This window comes from Ictalurus punctatus, chromosome 17 (assembly GCF_001660625.3).
Source record: "Ictalurus punctatus breed USDA103 chromosome 17, Coco_2.0, whole genome shotgun sequence".
In the NCBI taxonomy this organism is placed as follows: Eukaryota; Metazoa; Chordata; class Actinopteri; order Siluriformes; family Ictaluridae; genus Ictalurus; species Ictalurus punctatus.
In genome coordinates, this window is record NC_030432.2 from 7,281,228 (window position 1) to 7,306,109 (window position 24,882).

The window sequence follows — 24,882 nt, forward strand, 5'->3', positions numbered from 1 at the left end:
TCGGGATCAGTCCAATGTTTGCAGTCTCCACATATGCTCTCTCTACGGTGAATTTCACATTAATATGACATATGACACCACTGATAAAACGGTGAGTGAGAATAAAGGCTCTTGATATTGTTTTTTGGAACAAAATTTGATTGTTACCATCGTTATCGTTACAATGTTTGATATTGTTCTCCTATTAAACTCCTTAGTAACTGTGCTAGCAAAGTCACACTGTGATGTCCGTGCAGCACGCCACCACCAAACGTAAATACAGGACTAACTAACATATTAGTACCAGAATCACTAAACACATTACAGATATTTCAATATAAACAGTTATTATGTTTCTGGGTGGAGTTTCCTTTAAGCTCATATTAACACAATTATTAGACTAATATTAATATATATTGTATTAGGTGGTGTTGTACAGAATAGTCTGTGTTTAATAAATCTTATGTCTAATACATGTGATAGGACAGGTTAGTTTATTACTCTCCACTCCCGTAAGTAGCTTTCAGGAATTCTTAAAGAATTCCTTATGGCGTATAAGGGGAAAAAAAAGAAAAGAAAAAGATAAGAAAACTCACTGCACGTAAAATGTCCAAGTCCCTTTTGCTCCAGGAATCGACACCTTCCTTGGCAGGGAAACTTAAGCATGACTGCCGTAGTGCAGCAAATAACGCTGTTACTAAGGTTAATAGTGATTGAAAAAAAAGAAAGGATTCTGCCTCATAGTAATGATGGTATAGAATAGAAAATATGATTGTGCTTTGCTTCATATACAGACTGGAGCATATATACATACCATAGACATAGAGAATGTAATCATCGTACGCTTCTCCCACTAAGTTGGACGCCACGCAGCGGTAAGTCCCGTTGTAGGACTTGTTGAGGTTCTCGATGAGGAGATCAGAGCCTGTAATCACGGCGTGGGAGGGAACGTCATCATCTACTTTGAACCAGTTAATTTGATGAGGCCTGGGAAAACAGTACAATGGCAATTTAGAGAGCTCTGTGTCAACATCCCTGCTGAGAGAGAGGATAACGAGAAGGGCTCATTCAACTTTACTGGAGGTCTCAGTGCGTGAACACATGCACATTCGATTTACACAGATGCAACATATGCAAGAATATCAAAACAAATCACACCACAATAATATCTGAATGAGATACAGCATTATACGGGGACATCTATAATTTTGTTTGATGTATTAGCTCCATGTTTCCAGACTGGTTCCTTGGAGACTCCATGTGCTCCATATTTTTTTTTTGTCTCTCAATACACCTGCACCACTGCTCTTGATTGCTTTGTTGAGGTGCATTGGGAGTTTGGAAGACTGCTGTCCCCAAGGACCGGCTTATTGAAACACTAATACATCTACACAATTTTTAAGCTTCTGTTACAATCACTGCTGCATTTAACACCTAAACATTCCATTTTTGAGTGATACCAAAAAAAAAGAGAAAAGAAGAAGAACAAAAAAATCGTTGCTTGTCTGAAATAATCCAATATTGGGGAATTAGGAAAGGATTGTTGGATCGCTTTAGGACTCACTGAGGTTTGCCTTTTGCCATGCAGGTCAGCTCAAGGTTTTCCCCTTCTCTTGTCAGGCCCTCTGGAAACTCCACAACAATCTTTACCTCTGGTTTATCTGAAAAAAAAGGTTGGTGGTTCAATTAGAACCTTTACATTTATCTTTTTTAACATTTAACATTTTTACTTGTCGAGTCAAATACAGGTCAAGCTTCCAGGACAATCAGAGATCATCAAATCACATTGTCAACAATGCCTTCTTTCTAAGCCAAGCTGGAAACTTTGCTTCAATGTCCAGGTTCTCTCAAAAGAGTGCCATTCAATTCATTAAACTTTTTGTGTCTAGTGCTTTTAATAATAGACATTGTCACAAGCAGCTTTACAGAAATCCAAATGAAGATTTGGATCCATACTGAGCAAGCCAGAGGTGACAGTGGCAGGAAAAAAACTCCCTGAGAAGACATGAGAATGGAACATTGAGTCAAAAGGGAAGCCATTTTCTTCTGGGTGACACCAATTTGATTAGTAATCATTACAGAGTCCAGGTGTAGAAGAGTAAAGACCAGCAGTACTGTGTGTTGAAAGGATGTCTGGTGTAAGCACATTAGGAATACGTGTCCTGGGATGAGCACAGGACAGTCTTTATGATTAAAGCAGCAGTTCTTAGGTACAAATCCGCATAATCCAGGTGAGTTATCGACTGAAGCAATGGTGAGATGTGTGTGTGCGTGTGTATATATATTGTTCCACAGCATACCTGTTATACTATATAAAACCTAGACCTGGACATTGCAGTACATGATTTTTGTAGCAAATCTTTATCCCTTGGGTAAAAGATGCACAAGCAGAGGGCACCGACTTGTATTCAAACTGCTATTTAGTGGTAGTGTACTGTAAAAATGTTTTTCATCTTCCTTCCATTTTATCTGTGTTTGTCAAAATGTCAAGCTTTTTACAGTCAGACTGATCCCATCCTGTCTTTTCTTCACAAAGGTCAGACTCGTGCAGTCACCTTTCTGAATAAATTAATATTCTACAAAGATTACAAAAGGTTAGGTCAGCCTTTCCGGAACTTTCCTCAGCCCGCAATAATGCGCACTGATCACCCTCAATTACCATGCTATTTAGAGACTAGCTTTATCAAACTGAGGCATAACAAGACAAAGCCTGTTTTAATTAAAGCAAATCCCATGGCTCTGTCCAGGGTAATAACTTATAACCAAAAAAATCAATTTGTTCCTTGAATCAGACCTTTTATTAAAAAATTAATTAATTAATTCTTTCATTCATTACTTTTTTTTTTATTTTACCCAATTTCTGTAACATTTTAGGATTTGAGGATGTTAATTTATAGTTAATATGTGTGCATCAAAGTAGTGAATACAGCACTTATTTAGCAGCATGAGCAGCTTATTTAGTGCACTTGCATTCTTATGTTATACTGTAGGCATTATCTGCTTTTCTTTAATAAATCCTGAAAAGTTTCAGGCCAATTAATTATTACTAAAATAATCACTGTGCATCACCCTAACTGTGTTATTAAAAGAAATATAAAATGACTGCTTTGTTGTGTACACAGCTCTAGTTTACAGCACAAACCCCAAAGTACTAGGTAGGTTTTTCAGGTAAAGAAATGACAAGTCATAAGACAGCTGTACTGTACACTGAAACATCTCATACAGCTTTTAGGAATTTGCTTTTAATTTCATGAGAAACTATTTTCTCAAATAATTAAGAATCTGGCTCACACTTTACATTGAGTCAGAAATAGAAGTATTTAGGAGAAGCGAGTAACACCTATAAATAAGCTAGATATAAAAGAAATGCTGCTTATACAATGCCATAGAATTTATTGGACTTTATTCTGTAGGTATGATCATCCTGCCGTTGCTCTGACAGGATAAGGAAAAGAACTCATTATCTCCTTATGAGTTTAGAATTCAGCACATCACATAAAAAAGTGCTTCTGCATGAAAAAAAACAAAAAAATAAAACAAAAAATAGCCTGCTGTGTTGCATGCTTGAGCAATGACTCACATTGCACTTCCAGGTATTTCTGGGCTTGGAAGTCCTTCACAGCTGGATGGTCAATGATGCAGATGACGGCCACTCCATCGTCCTCCTTGGAGACGGTGAGACTGAGCCGGCTAGTAACGGTGAACATCCTGTCATACGTCTCCTCCACTGTTTCCTCACCTGAGAGCAAAACACAAGAGTGACAAGGCAGCCATAATGAGAGCTCTCTCTCTCTCTCTCTCTCTCTCTCTCTCTCTCCGTCTCTCTGAATGGCTCGTAATAACTCCCAGTCCCAGATGAAGGCCTTTGAGAAATGATCCATCACCTCCAGACAAATCTTACATTCATTTAAAGTGGCAGTCACATTTCCTTGCTGTCATGCTCAGTATACTGACTGTGACATCTGAGCCATCGCTACATCATATTATCACCAGTGTTGGGTAAATTACTCAAAAAGGTAATCCACTACAGATTACTAATTACTACTTTAAAATTGTAATTTGATACAGTGCCATGCAAAATACATTATCTTTCCTTATGCTCTGCTCATATCATGTTCACGTAAACTGGAACTCCTATAGACATTTATACACCTTGTTTTCCTGCTCAGCATCAGAGGATCTTACTGTTTCAGTTTCACCCTTTACTGGTTTAAAAAAAAATCACTGTATATCCATTTTTCCTTACATTGAATGTGAGCTAGCGTTTGGCAGAATTGAGATCTGTCAGCCAATAAGACACGAGTGTTTCCATGTATTTTCCTGTAAACCCTGTCTGATTGATCTCACCTCTGTTCACTGAAGATATAAAATTACAGGCGGTCTTCTTTTTCATTTTATCAGTTACGTAGTGACAAACCGCTCCAAGTGGAGAATTATTTGGGGCTATAGATAAAATCTTATGGGCAAAGCGTGGTTATTTTAAAAATGAATAAAAACAATAAATTTGTAATGCAAATAATGCAATTTTACTGACATCACTAACTGTAATCAAATTACATAAATTTAAAATGTAATGTGTTACATTACTGCGTTATCAGAAAAAGTAATTTGATTACAGTAACGTGTTACACCCAACTCTGATTATCATATACAATTATGTATTTTTTTTGTTGTTGCTGAGAGACATTTATCGAGTTGTTGTTCGATGAAATTCACACTGATTAAATTACATTTAGATTCATCTACATGCAAAAAATGCTGACATTAAGCCAAACAGAAAGAGAGAGAGAGCCTCCAGGACAGTTGGAGCGCATCAAGTCACACGTTGGCGACGCTGAGTTTTTTCTTAGACAATCTGGAAGCTTCAAGGGCACACTACTAATTGCAGTGCTGATGATGATAGTTTACTTGGAACTAATGAAGTGGGGAAATAATTATAGCTCAGCACTGGCCTACAATGCTCTTTTCCTGGAGACATACAATGTATAACAAACTGATCTGAGAAAAATTATGTAAGTATATAGACATTATATTAGTCTTTAGTAACATATAGGTTCAACGTGCACTACAGAATTGAGCTGAACAGTCCATTCTGATTGGTCAGAAGGTGTTGATTTAATTTTCTATAACACCAAGCAGCTCTTACAGTAGCATTGAACAAGCACGGCTGCTGTTATACTGAATATACTATGATTACTACAGACGGATAGTTAGTGCAACAGCACGATTGTGTGCTTTTATACAACAATTCTATTAATAAGAAATTCGTATTAATATTAGTTACTGACATTTCAGATACAACATGGCCAAAATATTTTAATTTCGAAAGAAGCTGCAGTTGGATAGAGTGCTGCTTGTTGCCATGCCAACGCACAGACTGACTGACAGCTTGTAGGAAGTATAGTTACAGTTTCAATGTAATGGTCTATTGCTAGAATTGGAATTTAATGTAGCGAATACCGTACAAACAAGCGGAATGATACAAACAGTGAAATGCATTAGTGCTGATATACAGTACTAAATATCAGCACTCCTGGAAATCTGCTTTTCCAATAATCAAATTAGTGGAACTGAAATAACTGTTGTATAATTATAATTCAAATGACATTTTTATATTAATACACTCAGTCTAATGCATTAACATTTCTAAAGTTACAGCTTACACAGGAGTATGTATGAATGGCAGATAAACAAATTAAAAACGTGCGTCATTCTCGATATGGTGACATTTTCTGTGAAGAGACATTTATTTAACATTTTCCTTTCGACATTCACTTTATATTTAACACTTACAAACATACTCCTGTGATTTTAATTTATTCAACCATATGTTTTTGACTGCCAACAAGGGCAAAGCAGATATATTTTACTTTTATATCTTTTATACTTTTAAGTAATATTCTATTGTGAAACCTCCTATATATACAGTATCTAGAAAGTGGCATTTAATATTTATAACACTGAGAAACTGTTGCCAAATAAGCACCATATAGAACCTTGAAATGCCTTGATTTTTTTCATTTAATTGTGCCAAAACAATATATTTACACTTCAATTTATCACCAGTATATACTGGCTGACGAGCACTAGTGATTAAACCTGCTTTCATTCCCAGTTTTGACTCTTGACTTGCTCATTCTGTATGACTCATTGCTTAAATTCGGGGCTCAGACTGATTCATTTATTTGCTCAGCAAAGCACGCAGTAGCATGAAAGCATTCGCTTGTCACCAGGTAGTCTCTGAGTTACTCGCCACTCCCCCCCCCATGTCTTAATGGAGAAAGGCATTCATGAGCAGATTATGCAGCCTGCAGACTCTCTTTATCACACAACCTCAACCGGTGTCAGCTAATAGGCGGGTAGCGCCGGCTGAGTGGGAGAGGAACAGCTGGAGTTTGTTCAAAGCCACTTATTTAAGCTGAGCCAAAAAAACTCCCACTGAAAAAACCCATCTCAGACTATTCTTTTCTGTACTTTGAAGCAAGCGTGGCCACCTCGTTCGAAATCTTGTTAAGAAGAAATTCCAAATCTTCATGGGCTTACTAGAATGGGAATGTGCACACTGAAGAAGGATTACGCATCTTGGAATCAGCACATCGGAAAAAGTGCTATTGATGGTGTGTGAATCTGACCTTGTAGGATCTGATCTCCTTTCATCCACACGATGCTGGAGGCGGGTTTGCTGCCCATAGCTGTGCAGGTTATCTCAGTCTCATTCCCTTCGCTCACCACATCCTCACGTGACTCGATGATTAGGTTGCTTGGTGGAACTGGAGGAGCATAAACAGCGGCAGGATTAGACACAGGCTTTGAGTTCCCCTGCGGCTGGATCTCTGTCTGGATCTAAAGTCTGCTGCACAACATTCACTTTCTCTAAGATCTGAGAGGCTAAAAAAATACATTATCAGAAGCACAATGGAAATACACAAACCCGGAAGATGTCATGTTAAAATAAAGTGCTAGGATGTGTTTACCTTAAATTTAAGAGCTCTGTCATAAAATCATCGACTGCCAGAGAGCAGATCAGAGTTCTAAGCTTTTTACACCAACGGATCTGTGACAGCAGTAATTACTTTTAGACCCTGATGTATCAGTTTACGACCTTTATTTTGCTCTGTGTTTATACACAAAATATATCCTGTTATGTCAAGCTGCTGTTTACTACAGTACCATATTTGTGTTTTTCTACTGTGCCTTCTCATGCGTCTGCCACTATAGTTGGCCTTCATGTTTCTCATGCTGTGTGCTAGTGATATGTGCAGTCATGTCCCCAGTGAAACCCTCAGTGTGAGATCCCTCTTGATAAGGCTTTTATTTCTATAGAGATTTTTTTTTTAATATCAGGTTTGCTGTTGTGGTTCAGCATTCATGCTGTGAATGTGTACAGCCTTGCATAATTTTAGGAAATGAAGCAAGTGACTTTGGAGCATGCTCACATACATTCATCTCCCCAGGAAGTCCAAAGATGGTCTGTAATAAAACTCTATAATTCAGTATTATTAAATGTGAAAAGTTTATTATAAAAAAAGCCTGAATCATTTGATGGGGCTTTTCAGAATCGAAGAAAAATTCAGTCTATATGGCTGCCAAAAGCAGCCCTCCAATATCAATAGTGCAACATCTGTTCCTCTTTTCATCACCCTTGGTATTGGAAATGGCATGAAGGTAATTGGCTGATATTGTGTTATGGCGGGATTCAATTAGACGGGTTCAATTGACTGAAAGGATCAATGAGGGAAATCAATAATCATGATTTTAACATTCACAAAGGTGCTCCGACATACCAAGCACAGTGATGTCGGCGTAGGCCTCCTGCGGGGGGTCCGTGTAAAGCTGGCACACGTATCTTCCCTCATCCATGAGTGTCACGTTGGACAGTGACACACGCAGCTCATTGTCAGAGAAGTTAACCAGCTGAAAACGGCTGTCCTTAAGAGCTGGAAAAACAAAGAGTCTTAACTGAGTCATAATATGGAGGTTTTTAAAATCATGCTAAATAAGTGACAGGCTCAGGGAAACTGTGGCTGGACGTTCAATGTCACATCCCTAATTGAGAAGTTCTACATTCAGATCTCCTTCTCAAACCTAGCTACTGATGTGAAGGGTATTTGGTTAAAAAAAAGAAAAGAAAAAGGTTTTCATACTAAGAATAATAATGATGCACACTGGGAAGCCGGCAAGGGATGAAAGGACTGTTCTCACTATGACTAGAACTGAATGAGATGTTTTATATGGGCATGTTCTACCTTTACTTCCTCAGGCACAACACTGAAACTCTGACATATCTGTCTATGACATGATCATTTTGTTAATCCAAGACATGCAGTACAACCTGGATGTGTAGAAATATGAGTGGACATGAGAACAAAAACAGGCCACTGAATGCATTTTCTAATGTAAACATACTGTATACAGTGGGTGAAAGGTTTGGCACTTTGCCCATTGACAAATCAATGTGCCCTGTTTCCATTTTGGCTCAGGGTCAGAGGAAGGTGGAGGGGGGGGGGGGGGGGGGGGGGACTTTTCTGCTTTGCTGAACATGACATGATCAACCATCACTAACAAAAAAGATACTGTAGCCCCCTAGAATACTGTAATGTTGTTTATACACACTCGTTTGAAGGTCATTTAAGCTAACCGTGGGAGTTTTGCCCTTGAGCTCCCCTTTTATGTTTGTAATAGAAAGGCTTTCTGATCATTTTGCCATGTGGTAGCTGCTGCACTGCTAGAAATGAATAACTTCAAATAAGCAAAGCGATGTAATTGGATAGGCCATTACTGACTTCTAAACCAGACCGATTTCATTGTTACAAACTGATATTTAAATCTGGTTTGTAAAACAAAAGTGAGGGAGGCAAAGAATGGAATTCACATCCAGGTTTTCTACATTTTAAAACGCCTGCAAATGAGGTGATCGAAGAATAAGGTGCAACACTACAAATCGGGCAAATCACGAGGTAGCTAGCACAGGACCATCATCTGCTCTTGGACTTCCAACAATAGCTAACCTGAACTGGAAGCACCTGCTGACAATAAAGATAGCAAAAGAAAGAGGAAAGAGACTGAGGAAAAACTGAGAGAGAAAAGAAGCGTATGACAGAACAGAGAGAGAGAGAGAGAGAGCATGTTTCTCACTCTTTTACTCATTTTAAGTGCTGCTAATATGAGACGCCTGCAAGGTGGTGTAACCCATTTCCGGTGGAACGTCGGAGCCCCCCATCAACTTACATAATGGATTCATGAGGAAAAATCTATGCTGAATGTAATTGTAATGCATTAGGTATAATTCAAAAAGTAAATTGTAATCATGAAGTAGATTTATTTGGCTTTCATTGTCTACTTTTAAAAGGCGCAAGGAACGAGCTAGAGTGGTTAAATGGAGTAATTTAAATGTTGGATACTGCTATTATCCACACTTCCACAGTTCTGAGTAAACAGCCACACAGTAGCGTCAGCACCCATGCCTGTGCAAGTAGTACACTGTGGTAGTTACTCCCTTGTTTATTAGACTGTTTTTCACTCAACATTTCCGGTTAGAAAAAGACAAACAATTTGTTTCAGATTCACACCGGACAACGTTGTCAAGACTTGAGTCAATCCACACCAGACAAATCTCATTTCCACACATTTTAATCTGTTTTGTTAACTCCTGAAATCGCTTATCAGTTACATTCCCCTCTGAAACTACTGGAACGGCAGAGGAATGAATTTAGAAGTTTACAGGAACATTTTTTTTCTGCCATTTTACAGAGAAATGCACCCAAATTAATTGAGAGAAACTTTATCATGCAGACAATGATCCAAAACACACTGCCAATACAATAAAGGACTTCATCAGGGGAAACAAGCGGATGGTTTTAGTGTGGCCAAGTCAATCTCCAGACCTTTAGCCAATTGAGCAGCATTTCACCTCCTGAAGAGGAGACTGAAGGGAGAAACCTCCCTTAACAAACAACAACTGAAAGAGGCTCCAGTAAAAGCCTGGAAAAGCATCACAAAAAATGAAACCAACAATTTGGTGATGTCAGTGAGTCGCGGGCTTGATGCAGTTATTGCAAGCAAGGACTATGCAACAACATAGTACGTGTTATTTACGTGTTATTCATTTACTTCAAGACTTATAGTCATGTGAAAAACACAAGTACACCCTATGGAAATTGTTGATTTTTTGAAAAATATTTGGACAAGAAAACATTTGATCCTCTTTGAAACAGTGCCTATTAATAAAGGTGATACACTTGATCAAGTGACATACAATTTATATTTTGTAGTCATTTCACACTTTAAATTAACAAAAAAAAGACCAGATCAGTCACACAGAAAAAGTAAGTACACCCCATATATATATATATATATATATATATATATATATATATATATATATATATATATATATATATATATATATATATATTCAAATCCATAAAATTAGAATTAGGTGTTCAGATAGGGTGCGAGTGATTAGAACCTGTTTAGGGAGTGCTTGTGTTATTTAAACCTCTCACATCTAGGTTCTATGTTCCCTTTGATATTGAGGTGTGTGGTGTCATCACGCCAAGATCTAAAGAGTTCTGTAAAGCCTTCAGAAAAAAAAAAGTTGTGGATGCCTATGAGTCTGGGAAAGGATTTAAAAATATCGCCACATTATTTGAAATACATCATTCTACTGTAAGGAAAATAATCTACAAATAGCAGAGCTTTCAAATGACTGCCAAATTGTCCAGGACTGGAAGAAGAAGTGTCCAAGAACCTCACAATTCCATCACAGGATCTGCTAGTAAGTCTTGCAATTGTTGGTGTCCCAGGAAAAAGCCTTTGCAAGAGTACAGTTTGTCAGTGAGAATATAGGCAAAGATATGGCCTTTTGGAATAATGTGCTCTGGACAGACGAATCAGAGATAGAGTTGTTTGGCCTCAATAAGAGCACACATGTTTGGCACAGACAAAAGACATCTTTTCAGGAGAAGCACCTCATACCAACTGTGAAGCACGGTGGTGGAAATGTTATGGTTTGGGGCTGCTTCCCTGCCTCAGTTACTGGGCAGTACGTATTCATTGATTCACCTATGAATTCTGCATCATATCAAAGAGTGATTGAAGATAATGTGAGGCCATCTTTCAGAAAGTTGAAGTTGAACCGAAAATGGATCTTTTCACAAAAATTCACATTTTTTTTCTTTTTACAATAATACTCTGCTCTCATGGATATCAAACAATTGCAAACAAAACACAGGTTTATAAAAAAAAATATATATATCTTTGTTAAATATAGCGTGTTGAGCGTGTTGTTGCCTCTCAATTGTGTAAACATCTTATAATAATAACCACTTTGAACCCTTTCAGTAAGGTTTTTGTAAATTTCACAGTACTGAAACGCTTTGGTCAAAGTTACCAATGACTTGTTGATAGCCTCTGATTTTGGAGCAACTTGCATTCTCATCCTTCTTGATCTTAGAGCTGCCTTCAATACTGTCAATACCAGCCTTGAAAGTGTTTTTTGTGTTTCGGGGATAGATTTAAATTGGTTTAAATCCAATTTTATTTACTTTTCCCAGTTTATTTCTATGGGTGGTTATAGGTCTGACACTAGCTCTGTGCTCACAAGTGTTCCTCAGGGCTCAGTTTTAGGCCCTTTACTTTTCAATATTTATTTATGTCCACTTGGGCATCACTTTTATTCTTTTATCACTTTTATATACCCCAATATATATTCACTCAAAATCTGGTGAAAACCATGATGTTTGTTTTCTTTCTGACTGTATTTCTGAGATAAAAACATGGGTGAATAATAATTTTCTGTGTCTGAATAGCGGTAAAGCTGAAGTTATGCTTAAAGGTTCCCGTCATCAAATTCTCAAAGCTGGTCAACTGTCTCTGTTTGTTAATGGCTCTTTTCTAGAGACTCAAAGTAAAATGAGGAACCTTGGAGTCATTTTTGATACCAGTCTTACATTTGATTCTTTTGTGCAAAGCACTGTTAAAGCATCCTTTTTTCACCTCAGAAATATAGTAAGACTATGTGCCCTATGCTAAATTTCTCTGTAGCTGAAAAGCTGATAAACTCATTCTTTGCCACTCGAATAGATTACTATAATGACCTTTTAGCCAGAGTTTATAAAACCATACTCAATAAGCTCCAATATGTACAAAACGCTGCCACCAGAATCCTGACTGGGACCAGGAAATACAATCATATCACTCCTGTTCTGGAGTCCTTGCACTGGCTCCCGGTCAGGTTCCGTGTCGATTTTAATATTATGATGCTGACACACAAAGCATTACATGGCTTGGCTCCTCATTACTTATCTGCTTTGTTAATCCGTTACACCTCAAATCACAGACTGTGCGCCTCACAGTCGAATTTGTTAACTGCTCCACAGACCCGCTTAAGATCTATGGGTGACAGGGGTTTTTCTGTCTATGCTCCTTCCCTTTGGAACTCTCTTCTTCTCGAACTTAGGGAAGCTCAGACCTTTGACATATTTAAAGCTTAACTCAAGACATACTTTTTTAAACTAGCACTTGCTAGTTTTTTTCTGTGTACTGCTTATTTTGTGTACAGTCCTCTGAGAAGCTACTTTTAAAGGCACTCTATAAAATTAAGTTTATTATTATTGTTGTTGTTGCTTTTCTGGTCAGTCACCCATTTGTGTGTTGATTATGATGCATGTTTTGGATCACTGTCCTGCTGGAAGATCCAATCACAGCCTATTTAGGCTTTCTGGCAGAGGCAGTCAAGTTTTAATTTAATATCTGTTGATATTTGATGGAATCCATGATGCTATGTATCCTAACAAAATTTCCAGGTCCTCTGTCAGAAAAACAGCCCCAAAACTGTGGGCATGAGGTACTTTTGCATATGGCTACCTCTGTGTGTGCACCAAACCCCCCTCTGGTGTTTATTGCTAAAAAGCTCTATTTTGGTTTCATCTGACCATAGAACCTGATGTCATTTGAAGTTCCAGTAGTGTCTGGCAAACTGAAGATGCTTGAGATTGTTTTTCAATGAGAGTAGAGGCTTTTTTCTTGAAACACTTCCAAACAACTTGTGGTGATGTAGGTGACTTCGGATTGTAGTTTGGAGACTTTCTGACCCCAAGACGCAACTAACTTCTGCAATTCTCCAGCTGTGATCCTTGGAGATTTTTTGGCCACTCAAACCATCCTCTTCACAGTGCGTTGAGACAATACAGACACATGTCCAACTCCAGGTTGATTCATAATATTTTCAGTTGACTGGAAGTTCGTAATTATTGCCCTGATGGTGGAAATGGGCTTTTTCAATGCTTGTGCCATTTTCTTATAGCCACTTCCCATTTTGTGAAGCTCAACAACCTTTTGTTGCACATCACAGCTATATTCCTTGGTATGTTATGAATGACTGACTAAGGGAATCTGGCCTATGTTTCACCTCATATTTATATCCATGTGAAACAGTAAGTCAAAGTTGAACAATTTCCTGCTCCTAGTCACCCAGGTGTACTAAATAAAATGTAAAATATCAATGGGAATATACTTCAAATATATTTTTCTCATATGAATTCATAGGGGTCCCAGTAATTGTTGTACTCCTATATTTAACTGTCTTTTGTTTGCAATTGTTTGATATCCACAGGCGCAGAGTATTTTAATGAGTTGTTTTAAACAAAAGATCAAAAAGTTTAACAATAAAGACAAATTTTCACAGCCTTCTTTGCTCATATTTACCAAGGGTGCCAATATTAGTGGAGGGCACTGTAGACATTAAGTGTAAAATGCAGGCAGCACAGCGCAGTCTTTAATTTAAAGTGCCTCTGACATAGCCCGTATGGATTGAAATGCTTGAATTGAATGAGGTCTTGACGAGACATGTCTGTTGCAAATTTTCCTTTAGTGTTAACATTTCTACAATGAAAAATGCTGCAGCATTTTAAGAGCATGCACTGTACTCAGAAAACTCGACAGATTGAATGTTGTTTCAACCAAAAGTTCCTAGAACTGTAACATTCAGAAAGCAGTCTGTTAACCTAAAGTTGTCAGCAGGGGGTGGGTTAAAACTTTGAATTGTTCAGTAGGCCATATTGAACATGCAGCCCAGTAGACATTAGACAGAATAATACATTACAGCAATGAAGAGACTGAAGACTGAGTGATCCAAGAGCCACATCCACACTCTTAATGTCAAGCGTTTGTGAGATGTGACCATCAGTGACCCCCTCCTCCACCTCTCTCTTTCTCTCTGCAGTGTGAGGAAATAAGTATTCGGATACTTTTGTTTTTGTCATCTGATATGCCTCCAGTGCATATAACCACTTCAGATTTACACACAATGTCTTTTTACTTTGTAGCTGTTGTTGTGTCCTGGAATGTAATGTGATTTGTGGTTCAGTGTGTTCAGCCATTCAGTTTTCCTTTAGTCCTCTCAGACACTGTGTTTTCCTTGTACCATGCTGAATAATTGGTGTGTTTGTCTCTCTCTCTCTCTCTCTCTCTCTCTCTCTCTCTCTCTGATCAATTACAGTTATGCTGATGAACAGGCCGCCAGTTGGACCTGCAGAGATTATGTACGGGATAGAAGAGAAATGCAGACGTGCATCATTTCTGCTCCTCCTCTTTATGTCACTGCTGACCATACAGTACATGTAACACTATTGTTTATGGATGTGTGTTTTTTTAATCTCATGTGTGAGGTTAGAGTGTTTATATTTGGGTTATATTCATACTGGGTTATATTTGTGTATAACATATGAAAAATTAGCCAGGAAGCTGTAGGATGTGTGAACCAGTTTAATCTGTTATTGCATTTTTCTTTTAATTTCTCTAACAGGTAAATTAAAGTTAAGTAAAGGTTTTCTCTATTGTAATTAGATGTTTTGGTTGGCTCTGATCGTCCCTGAAGAGAATGTTTCTTGAAAAAAATAAACTAGCGGCTAATACTTCTGCTTGAGTCTCATGTTTTGGGTCTGGCAGTTGGTGAACTGTAACATTGTAAATATGTATTAATAGACATAAAAAGATATGCTTAAACAACAACAACAACAACAACAACAACAACAACAACAATAATAATAATATTCAGACATTAACTAAGATTTCACAATGCACTCTCAGACTAGTAATAAGAAAAGTGAGAGGCAGCCAGCAGACACTTAAACAGAGTTGCAGGATTACCTGAAAACAGCAGGAACAAAAGTTACACAGAGAACATTAAGCAAAGAACTGCATTGTAATCATCTCCATTCCTACACTTCACACAAAACTCCTCTGCAAAAACAGCAGTTCAGAGATGTGCATCTAAAAGCATTTAGGCAAGTCAGAACACTTTTGGAACTATATTCTCTGGTCAGACGAGAGAACTCTTTGGCAAAAGAATGGAACGATGTACCAAGACAAATTAGAAGTGAATTTCGTCTCATCGGCCAAGAAACTGAATCTGGGGAGAAGATTGACATTTCAACAAGACAAGGACCCCAAACACACAGCCTAGTACTCCCAGTGGACATTTATGGAGGATTTTGAAATTGAGAATTCATCAGAAGGCCCCTTATAACCTTGGGGAATTTAAGACAATTTGCCAAGAGGAATGGGCCACAATTGAACCACAATGCTGCAAAGAGCTAATTACTTCTTACCACAGATGTCTCAAAGCTGTAATTGCCAACAATGGCCTTGCAACATATTACAAATTTGTGGTGTCTGAATATTTTTTCAATCAAAAATCTATTTTTTAAGTTTTAAACATTGCTTTGTTTATACTTGGGAATCTATGCTTATATTTACAATATAAATACAAAGTCAAAAGAGACATTATGTGTGTAAATTTGAATGTACATATTTACTGGAAGTATATTAAATAACAAAAACAAAAGTATTCTGAACACTTACTGTATTTCTCCTCATTGTATGTCTTTCAGAACAAGGTAGGGGTAATGAGTTCTCGTCAACCATAATTGCCACTAAGGTATGCCTAGTAAGAAAATGATCTATCACTAAGACACATTAATTGGAGTTAGATGAAAACATGGCAAAAAATGTGGCCTGACCTTTTTAATAATCTCTTCTTTTTCCTTTCATGAGTAAAGGAAGTTGCAGCGAGCGGAATAGTAATATAGGATGTTATAAAAATCTGCAGCTCACTTTCATCTTTTAGCAAAAGTGTCAGAGAACTAGTACTCTTCTGACTCTTTGTTGAAAGAGACCATGAGACCATAGTTTAGAGAAAAATCTCAGGTTTAATCATAATACTAATAGACAAACCCTGCAAATAAATAAACAAACAAATAAGTATCTATCTATCTATCTATCTATCTATCTATATCTATATCTATCTATATATATATATATATATATATATATATATATATATATATACACACACACACACACACATACAGATAGATAGATAGATAGATAGATAGATAGATAGATAGATAGATAGATAGATATATTAGTGTTACAGTGAAATGACATTTCCTGCCCTAAACTGAAAATTCAAGACACACTGAGTTGAAAACTGATTCATCTGAATGAAACGTCTGGGTTAATTTCCCTGTTCCCTGAGAAATTAATGAGACGTTGTGCAAGCTTCACACTGTGAGAAGCGCCCTCGCACGTGACCAGTATCTGAAGTATGTGTGAAATCACGCCTATTTATAGGCCTGCTGCATTCAGGTGTCATGGCATTTCGCACGTTGCGTGACTATGAAACAGCACCTGTAAACCATGTCATCAGCCTCTATTATCTGAAGTAAAGACGTGATTCACAGGCATGCCCCTGTACGACAAAGCTACGCAACGTCTCGTTCCCTTTTCAGGGAGCAGGGTAACATGTTTAACCCAGACGTTCCCTTTCAAAGGGAACTCAACATTGCATGAACTTCACGCTGTGGGAACGAGTAAACCCACTACATCATACTGAGGGTATGGCCTGTCACAGAGACTCCATCAATAGGGACTATGGCTGCACGATTAATGATAATAATTGCACGCCAAAATGATAATCACGATTATTTTGATCAATGTTGAGATTATTTATCACGATTATTCATCGATTTTAGGGACAACATATTTTTATTGCACTTTCACATTTAAATAAACCGACCACTGCTTTCACCTCCATGTTGTGCTACATTCCTGCTAATGTACAAATCTTTGCATCAGATTAGACTGATCCTTAATGTGCATCATCTCATTAAAAGCAAAATATAAATAAAATTGTACCCAAAATACAGGATAAGTAAAAATAAAAATGCCATGAACCAAATGAAAATATGCAATCACATATAACAATATGCAACTAAATGAAAACAATTCAGGCATGAATGCAGAAAAGGCAATAAGAGTGTTTACAGGAGGAGAGACGCGGCCAAATCACCCAATAGAGCGATTCAGGGATGACGTCATTTTGTACTGGAACCCGAAAGTTAGCATCACACTGGTTCCCTCGGCAAAAACCCAATAGGATTTTCCCATAAGCTTTTGGATTATTGCAAAAAAAATAAGCTCTGTGAACAACAAAAGTTTACAAAACTAACATGTTTCGTCCATCAAGATAATTTTCACAAAGAAACACAACTTTTATGTTAATAAAAGCCTAAATACAATCGCCAGAAATAAACAGCTTACCATATGCTATAAACGAACTACACCACGGTCGCTCCACTTCAACGTCAACATCACCAAACTTCCGACAACTTTTCCAAACTTGTTTTAAAACATTTTCCATTATTCTGATTTACTATGTGGAGGAATCTTCATCCATGTTTTTTGGGGGGGAATTAGTTGATTAGTTTATCTGCAAAGTTTTTTCCTGTTCGGCGTGATGACGTTTTATGTCCCCGACAACGTCTGTAGTCCCATTTAGCAACTTGTTAGTGTCATGATTCCCCTCACGCAAGCGCTGGAGCACACAGCGCAAGCGCTAAAATGCTAACTAGTTTCCAGGTTTTGGCATACAAAATGATGTTATCCCTGCACCACTCTATGGTGACTGGCTGTAAGTTTAGAAAGTGCTTGACTTGATATGCAGCGGCGTTTTCTATCGGCGGAGGACGAACTTTAAATGTTACTATTGCAGTCGATTATGTTCATGTAATAGTGGGCAGCCAAAATAGTAATCGAAATCAATATCTGATTAACTGTGCAGCCGTAATAAGGGCATGGCTGGCCGAAATGGCAGCCACATAGACCTAATTGTAGAAGGAGCCAACCTTGCTGAGAAATGTTCCTGTAAGAACTCTGGGACTATAGCCATTGCGCAGTTGAGAGACCGAAATCTATGAGCTGGATCCCCACAGGGGCCAGACTCAGAGTTTCCATGGTTCCAGTTAAGGGTGATAAATCAACCCTCTGGTTTGAGACACTAGATTGCTGCGAATGGGAATCTCCCAGGGAGTGCCGTCCAGCAGAGATATTATCTCAGAGAACCATATACAGTGGGCATTAAAAATGCACGTCAAAGGAAAAGGGATCTCGATTTCATGTGGTATCACGTGGAATCACGCACGTGCTGCAGGCACAGGAAATACAGGACCAGTCATTGTACAGGCAGACATGTTTCATTTGAATAAACACGGCTTGCTAGTAGATACAGTAGTCCTGCCTGGACATATACTACATATATACTTTTACCAACCAAACGGTGCTGTTTCTTGCACTGAAGCCTATGATCTGCTTGTGCTTGGCCTGCGGATCTGTGAACCTCGCTCAGAACCTTGTGCAACAAGCAGCAGAGCACATTAAATGTTGTTGATCCTGAAAAAACCATAAATAAATGTAAGCCTATCACAAATGTACTGATTCCAAGCAAAACAAGACTGTATCTTCAAAAAAAAACCCAAAAGTGCCTGTTGGGCAGTGAATGCATGGGAGAGGATTCTGGTGGACCAAACATACTGGGCTTTGAGTTTGTTTATTTTGCGTGCCCTCACCTCAGACTGCTGTGGACATGTTTGCTCAAAAGATCTGTGCTTTGTCTCGTAATGGCACTTCACGTTGGCACTTTTTATTAGAGCCACAGTCTCTGAGCATATCAGGCAGAGTGGTTTGACACTCGCTGCGGGAAGGATAAAGGCATAGAAAAAAATAATAATGCATCGCCGCTTAGGGCTTCCGTAGGTTTGGGTTCAGCAACCAAGAAATTCTTTGTGTTTTTGAAGAGGATGAATCCTGCAACTTTTTCGCCAGTTACTTATTGATGACTGGATCTCCCCTTCCCCCCAACTATTATCACCTCTCAGCAGCACTTCTCTTTGAGTGAAATGCTTTTGCCTCCATTGCAATGTCATAGACTGCAAATACATACAAATAACTTGACCTGGGCAGAATTTATATGACTCTCCAAGTTTTGTGCTTCTGCTTCTTCTTTTCTATTTGATGAGCCAAAAGATGAAAAGATTACTTAAAGATAATAATTTCTTATTAATCATCCAGTACATTTGCATGTGAATTCAAAGCTATTCAAGCTATAGTAAGTGAGCACATGCATTTTACTCCCTGGATTGCCCAATTAAACAAATGGCATTCCTTTTCTAAAAAAAGGTTTTAAAAAGTTAGTGGTACTTTCAAAAAAAAAAATTGGTCACAATTGTAACTGGTGGGACAGTGAAATAATCAGTTACTCAATAAGACCCATTATAAAATTGCAAACAATATAGTAGCATATTTTTTCCCGTAGCATGAACAATATTTGTTCATAGTTCTGAAGATGGAAAAAGTCAAACTGCATTTGGCAGTGATTTCTGTCATTGTAAAATAATGTTACAAAGCATTCTTTTATTTTTTGATCTACAGTTAAATAAAAGTTAAACTGGAAAATGAAATGGTAGACTATACAACTGCACCTATTTCTGTACATTGCTTGATCTAAATATTCTACATAATGAATAGACGCGGCACGGGGGAGATTTACTCATTACATTACTTCTGTTCAGAAAACACACTTCGGAGAGTAAATACTAAAGTTGTGTCCCAAATGACGTTCTATACAATTACACTGTGCACGGAGTACTCTACCATCTAGTGTGTGGATTTTAGAAAGGTAATATCATTTCAAATGGAACACTAGCGGGTTTGTACTAACCGGAAGTATAATCCACTTCCTAGTCGACAGCGCCTGAGGTCACATGCACGTAATGCGACACCGCTAGCTTTAGCCTCAGAGTCAGAGTTTACTGTTTCTGTCAGCGTTATCTTTTATTCCCAACATGACCTCAGTCCTCATCAGATGGTGGCAAAATCATCACGTGACTGAGGAAGAAATTGTGCGACCTTTAAGTCTTCTAAGGCAGGGAGCATTTTATATTAATCCCCGAGAAGGTTTATAAAATTTATAAAGCGGAGTTTCTGCAGCACGGAAGCATGACAGTGATCCAGTCGTGAGTTGCTTAAAAGGTTTAATTTAATGTAATTTTATTGTCATTATATGGTGTATTTGCGCGCTTGCAGTGTAAATTCTGTTGTTTATTATAACGGAAGTGATGTGTTAGTAACGAGTCCGCGTTGCTGATCACGTGCGATGCAGACACGGTGATACAGAGTGTAGCGCGAGTAAGATCTGTAATGTCTAATTTAAACATTATGATCAAAAGTAAAATAATATGTCTAAAAGCAGCGAGTAACAGAAACCACAAGGTGCAGTGAAAGTGAGTTTTTAGTATTAATTTAGGACTAGAGTTTAATTCAGTCCTTTTTGTGCATCCATAAAAAATAATGCTATCTCTCTCTCTATGTATATATATATATATATGTATGTATATATATATATATATATATATATATATATATATATATATATATATATATATATATATCTTATTTAGTTTATATTTATATTATATATAAGTACTTATGCATTATTTTTTTTTTGGATTCACAAAAAGCACCGAATTAAACTACAGTCCTAAATTAATAATATATATTCTTGTGTGTGTGTGTGTGTGTGTGTGTGTGTTGGGTTCTTTTCTGTTTTGGACAAACAGTTGTGTAAAGTTTTAGTCTCAATTTATATTTGTAACACTCAGTTTGTGGATTTTACTTTAAATAAATACACAAAAAAATGCACGGACATTTTGCCCCGCCCCCATCCGATTAATCGATCAATTGAAAAAAATAAAAATAAAAATAATCGGCCAACTAATCGATTATGAAAATAATCGTTAGTTACAGCCCTAATTTTTGTACGGAGCCTCTAAAGGGACATAGTGGGACATTTGAATCCTATAGATCCTTTAGAAAATTTGCTCTGGACTGGAGAAGCAACTTTCCCTGAGGTTCAATCTGAGCCCCAAGTTCCTCACATGGGCGAGAACAAAATATCAATGTTGAATCGCCGACTTCCTGGACCGCGCTAGAATTATCCAGTTGTCCAGGTAGTTTAGCACATGGATGCCCTGGGGTCGCAAAGGAGCCAGTGTGGCATCCATGCTCTTTGTGACGGTGTGAGGGGATAAAGCTAGACCAAAAGGAACAACCGATATCGATACACGTTACCTCCAAATGTGAACCTCAGGAACTTCCTTTGACTGGGCAATGGAATATGCATCTTTTTTAGATCTATCGTCACAAATCAATCCTCAAACTGAGACTGTTGAATGAAATGTTTGGCATCAACATCCGGAACCTGTATGTCCGAAGAGTACGGTTCAGATGTCGCAGATCTAAAATTGGCCGCATACCCCATCTTTTCTGTGGACCAGGAAATAACGGCTGTAAAACCCCCCTCCATCAGAGAAGAGGTACATGTTCTATGGCCTCCTTGTACAAGGGAGATCTACTTCCTGGGCTAACGTTGGACTCTGCCTTGTGCTGATTACTGTGGTGAGCACGCTTCTGAAAAGGGGGGTCAAGCTAGTAACTGGACCCGGTATCCGTTTCTATGGAGGTCAAAATCCATGGCGACACATTTGACAGTAGTTTCCATGCTGCCTGATGGTCTTACCATGTGACGTTAACTTTCCACATTTTGTTGGAGGGAAATATCAGATTTTCGTTGCCATGTGACAGCTCGCTGACCAGAGAAACTGAAAACTTGGGATGACATTGACTAGGGGAGCCCTACAGTAATACCGGGGGCTAACAGACCTAATAACCTTTCGTCCCCTGATACCTCACTCTGCGGCCCCTCAGGACTGCTTCTTTTTGCCTTTTCAGCCCTGATTATCACTTTAAATCAGGCCTACTAGTAGGCTGTGACCATGGTCACCCAGTCCCCCTGGCTTTATGCTGGGGGAGGCGGGCCACCACACTTGTCTTCTGTGCCTCCCTCACAGTTCAGCAGGTCTGCCTGGTGACACGTCATGGTGCACTTCTGGGAAAAAGGGGAGTTTTCTGTGGTGAGAGGGAGTGTTCTCCTTCTCACTGGCTCTCCTCTCTGCTCAGAGTCAGAGAGGGTGGGTTGACGCGAGCTCCCTTTCCTTGTTTTTTAAAACCCACAAGTGAAGCATCGGGTCTGGAGGAAAGAGGGAGATCTTTCAGGGACCCCCAGGATCTTAGCCAGCTAGGTGCCTCGACAGCAGCCAGCCCAGAGTCCTGAGGTTCCAAAACCCAACTCACTTTGTCTGAGAAGCAAGAGAGCCAGAGCGGAAAAAGGGACAGAAAAGTAGGGAGAGATATACATATATTTTTTGAAAAAATAGAGAGGAAGTGAAGAGTTTTTAGGAGCGTTCACACAAATACTCTGAAATGCAGTCTTTCACTGAAGATATCGCTGAAAAATAAGGGTGATGACCTGGTTTACAGGTGGCGTTTTGTAGTCACACGACACATAAAATTCCACATAACCTGACGACAGCAGGCCTATAAATTTCACACAGACTTCAGATATCGGTCACGTGTGAGGGCGCTTCCCACAGCGTGAAGCTCACATAACATTGAATTCCCTTTGAAAGGGAACATAATTTTTAAAAACTGCCAGATATAATATCCGTAATATCAGCAAGAAATATATCATTTTTTGTTACATTTTTATTTAGAATTTATTCAAAAACTATATACTATTGAAAAAAAGACATCCTTTTAATAGAGCATAACTGAGCTAAGCTGACTACTGAGGGGATAAATCATACATTTATTAGCTGGTTGCTCAGAAACCATTACTAATGTAAAAGTGCTTTGCGTAAGTATGCCGCCCCCCTCCCCCCTCTAACATTTCCACATTTAGTGTTACAATCTAGAACTGAAATGGATTTATATCATAAATTTGAATCTTGAAGTGACCCATTATTACTTAAACAAGGTGCTGTAATATCATATGGAAACAAATGATTCTACACTGTTTGGTCAAAAGTGACCTGACCATCACCAAACTGTTGCCACAAAGTTGAAAGCACATATAAGATGTCTTTGTAGTCTGTAGCATTACAATTTTCCTTTACTGGAGCTAAGAGGCCCAAACAGGTTCCAGCATGACAATGCCCCTGTGCACAAAGCGAGATCCATGAAAGCATGGTTTGCCAAGTTTTGAGTGGAAGAACTAACCTCGACCCCACTGAGCACCATTGGAAAGTCAAATGCAAATTCATGCCAAATGTGCACAAGGCCTCCTCAACCAACATCACTACCTGACCTAATGCTTTTGTGGCTGAATGAGAAAATCCCCATAGCCACACTCCAAAATCTAGTGGAAAGCCTTCCCAGAGGCGGGATTACTCTGGAATGGCATCTTCAAAAATCACATATGGCTACGATGGCCATGTGTCCACAAATTTCGGGACATATAGTGTATATTCATTATGGGCTTCTAATAACGTTTCTAATGTAGCAAATCATGATTATGGCCTCAACAAAACGTCAGTTGGAGAATATTTTGGCTATGAGGTGTTCTGTCCTCGCACTGCACATAAATATTCCTCACAGCAAAGCTTACCTGAGTCCGGTCACACACAATTCAACATAATATGAATTACATTAGAGCTTTTTTGTGCTCATATTTGAAACAATCACTGTTTAATGCGCCTCAAAAACATTTTCCCCCAACAGCAGGAATTACAACTGCAGGAGGTTCCCTCTTATGGACTAAAGAAGACGCTGATTACCGGTCAGACCGTCACTTAACAGCTCATCAAGGTCTTTATTAAGCAGAGAAGCCATGATTATATGCTTTGCATGCAGTTCATCAACGAAGAGCTAAACAATCTCAAGGCTGGAATATAAATGGACTATTCGGAGCGCTCTAATCAGGCCAACACAATTACACATTGTCAGTCAGTTGTTAGAAGGACCTTGTCAACAATGCTATGCTTTGCTGCACTTGCCAATAATAAGAAATGTTCAAACCATGGTCGGCTTAAAGAGAAAGCACAGGATGAATTGTCCAAGGCTGTGAGCAGGGCAAACAAAATATAACTGCTCTGTAGACCAGAAATAGTAGTTTAAAAGAAAGAAGGTATAAAAAAATAAACTTGCCTACATCTAGATATCTTTGCCTGATGTGAGTGAAAGTAGGAAGCGATTCTTACGTCTGACGTCTCGGAAGTAAATGGTCTGTCTGTTAGGGTTGAGGAGCTGGATGACAGAGTCGTCGTTGTTTTTCACCCGGCAGCTGATGGTGGCCGTTTCACCCTCAATCACGGACACGTTTGCCGTCACCAGGTTCTGACCCTGTGCTGTACAGCCAAAGGAAGAAGACACAATCTCTTAGTACTTTGGATCATAACGATGAAAAAAATCTTTAAACATGATATATATTAGTGAGGCTGCATTAGTGTAGAAAATGGGACAAAACCTTAATAAGACAGACTTTCCTACTATTATCTACTTTTACTGCATAATATCTTTCAAACAAACAAACAAAAAAGACCCAACCAAACAAAAAAACCCTCCTGAATGTTCGTACTTTAATATTTTAAGTCTTAGTTTTTTTATACTGTGCTCATACTGTGCTTTTTTTTTTACTTGATCACACGTTGTAAAATTATTCTTTGGTAA

General features: G+C 38.4%; 1 protein-coding gene across 2 annotated transcripts in view; it reads right to left on the reverse strand.

Moving 5' to 3' along the window:
- Nucleotides 1-24,882, reverse strand: part of cadm1b (cell adhesion molecule 1b) — a 204,923-nt gene that overhangs the window by 46,685 nt on the left and 133,356 nt on the right. For both annotated transcript variants that reach the window (XM_047161190.2, XM_017490141.3), the window contains 6 exons: nt 24,414-24,560; nt 7,764-7,916; nt 6,612-6,749; nt 3,560-3,718; nt 1,544-1,640; nt 794-966 (listed from right to left, as the gene is read on the reverse strand). In XM_047161190.2, coding sequence (XP_047017146.1) covers nt 794-966; nt 1,544-1,640; nt 3,560-3,718; nt 6,612-6,749; nt 7,764-7,916; nt 24,414-24,560 — 867 coding nt within the window. The remainder of the gene's footprint in view (nt 1-793; nt 967-1,543; nt 1,641-3,559; nt 3,719-6,611; nt 6,750-7,763; nt 7,917-24,413; nt 24,561-24,882) is intronic.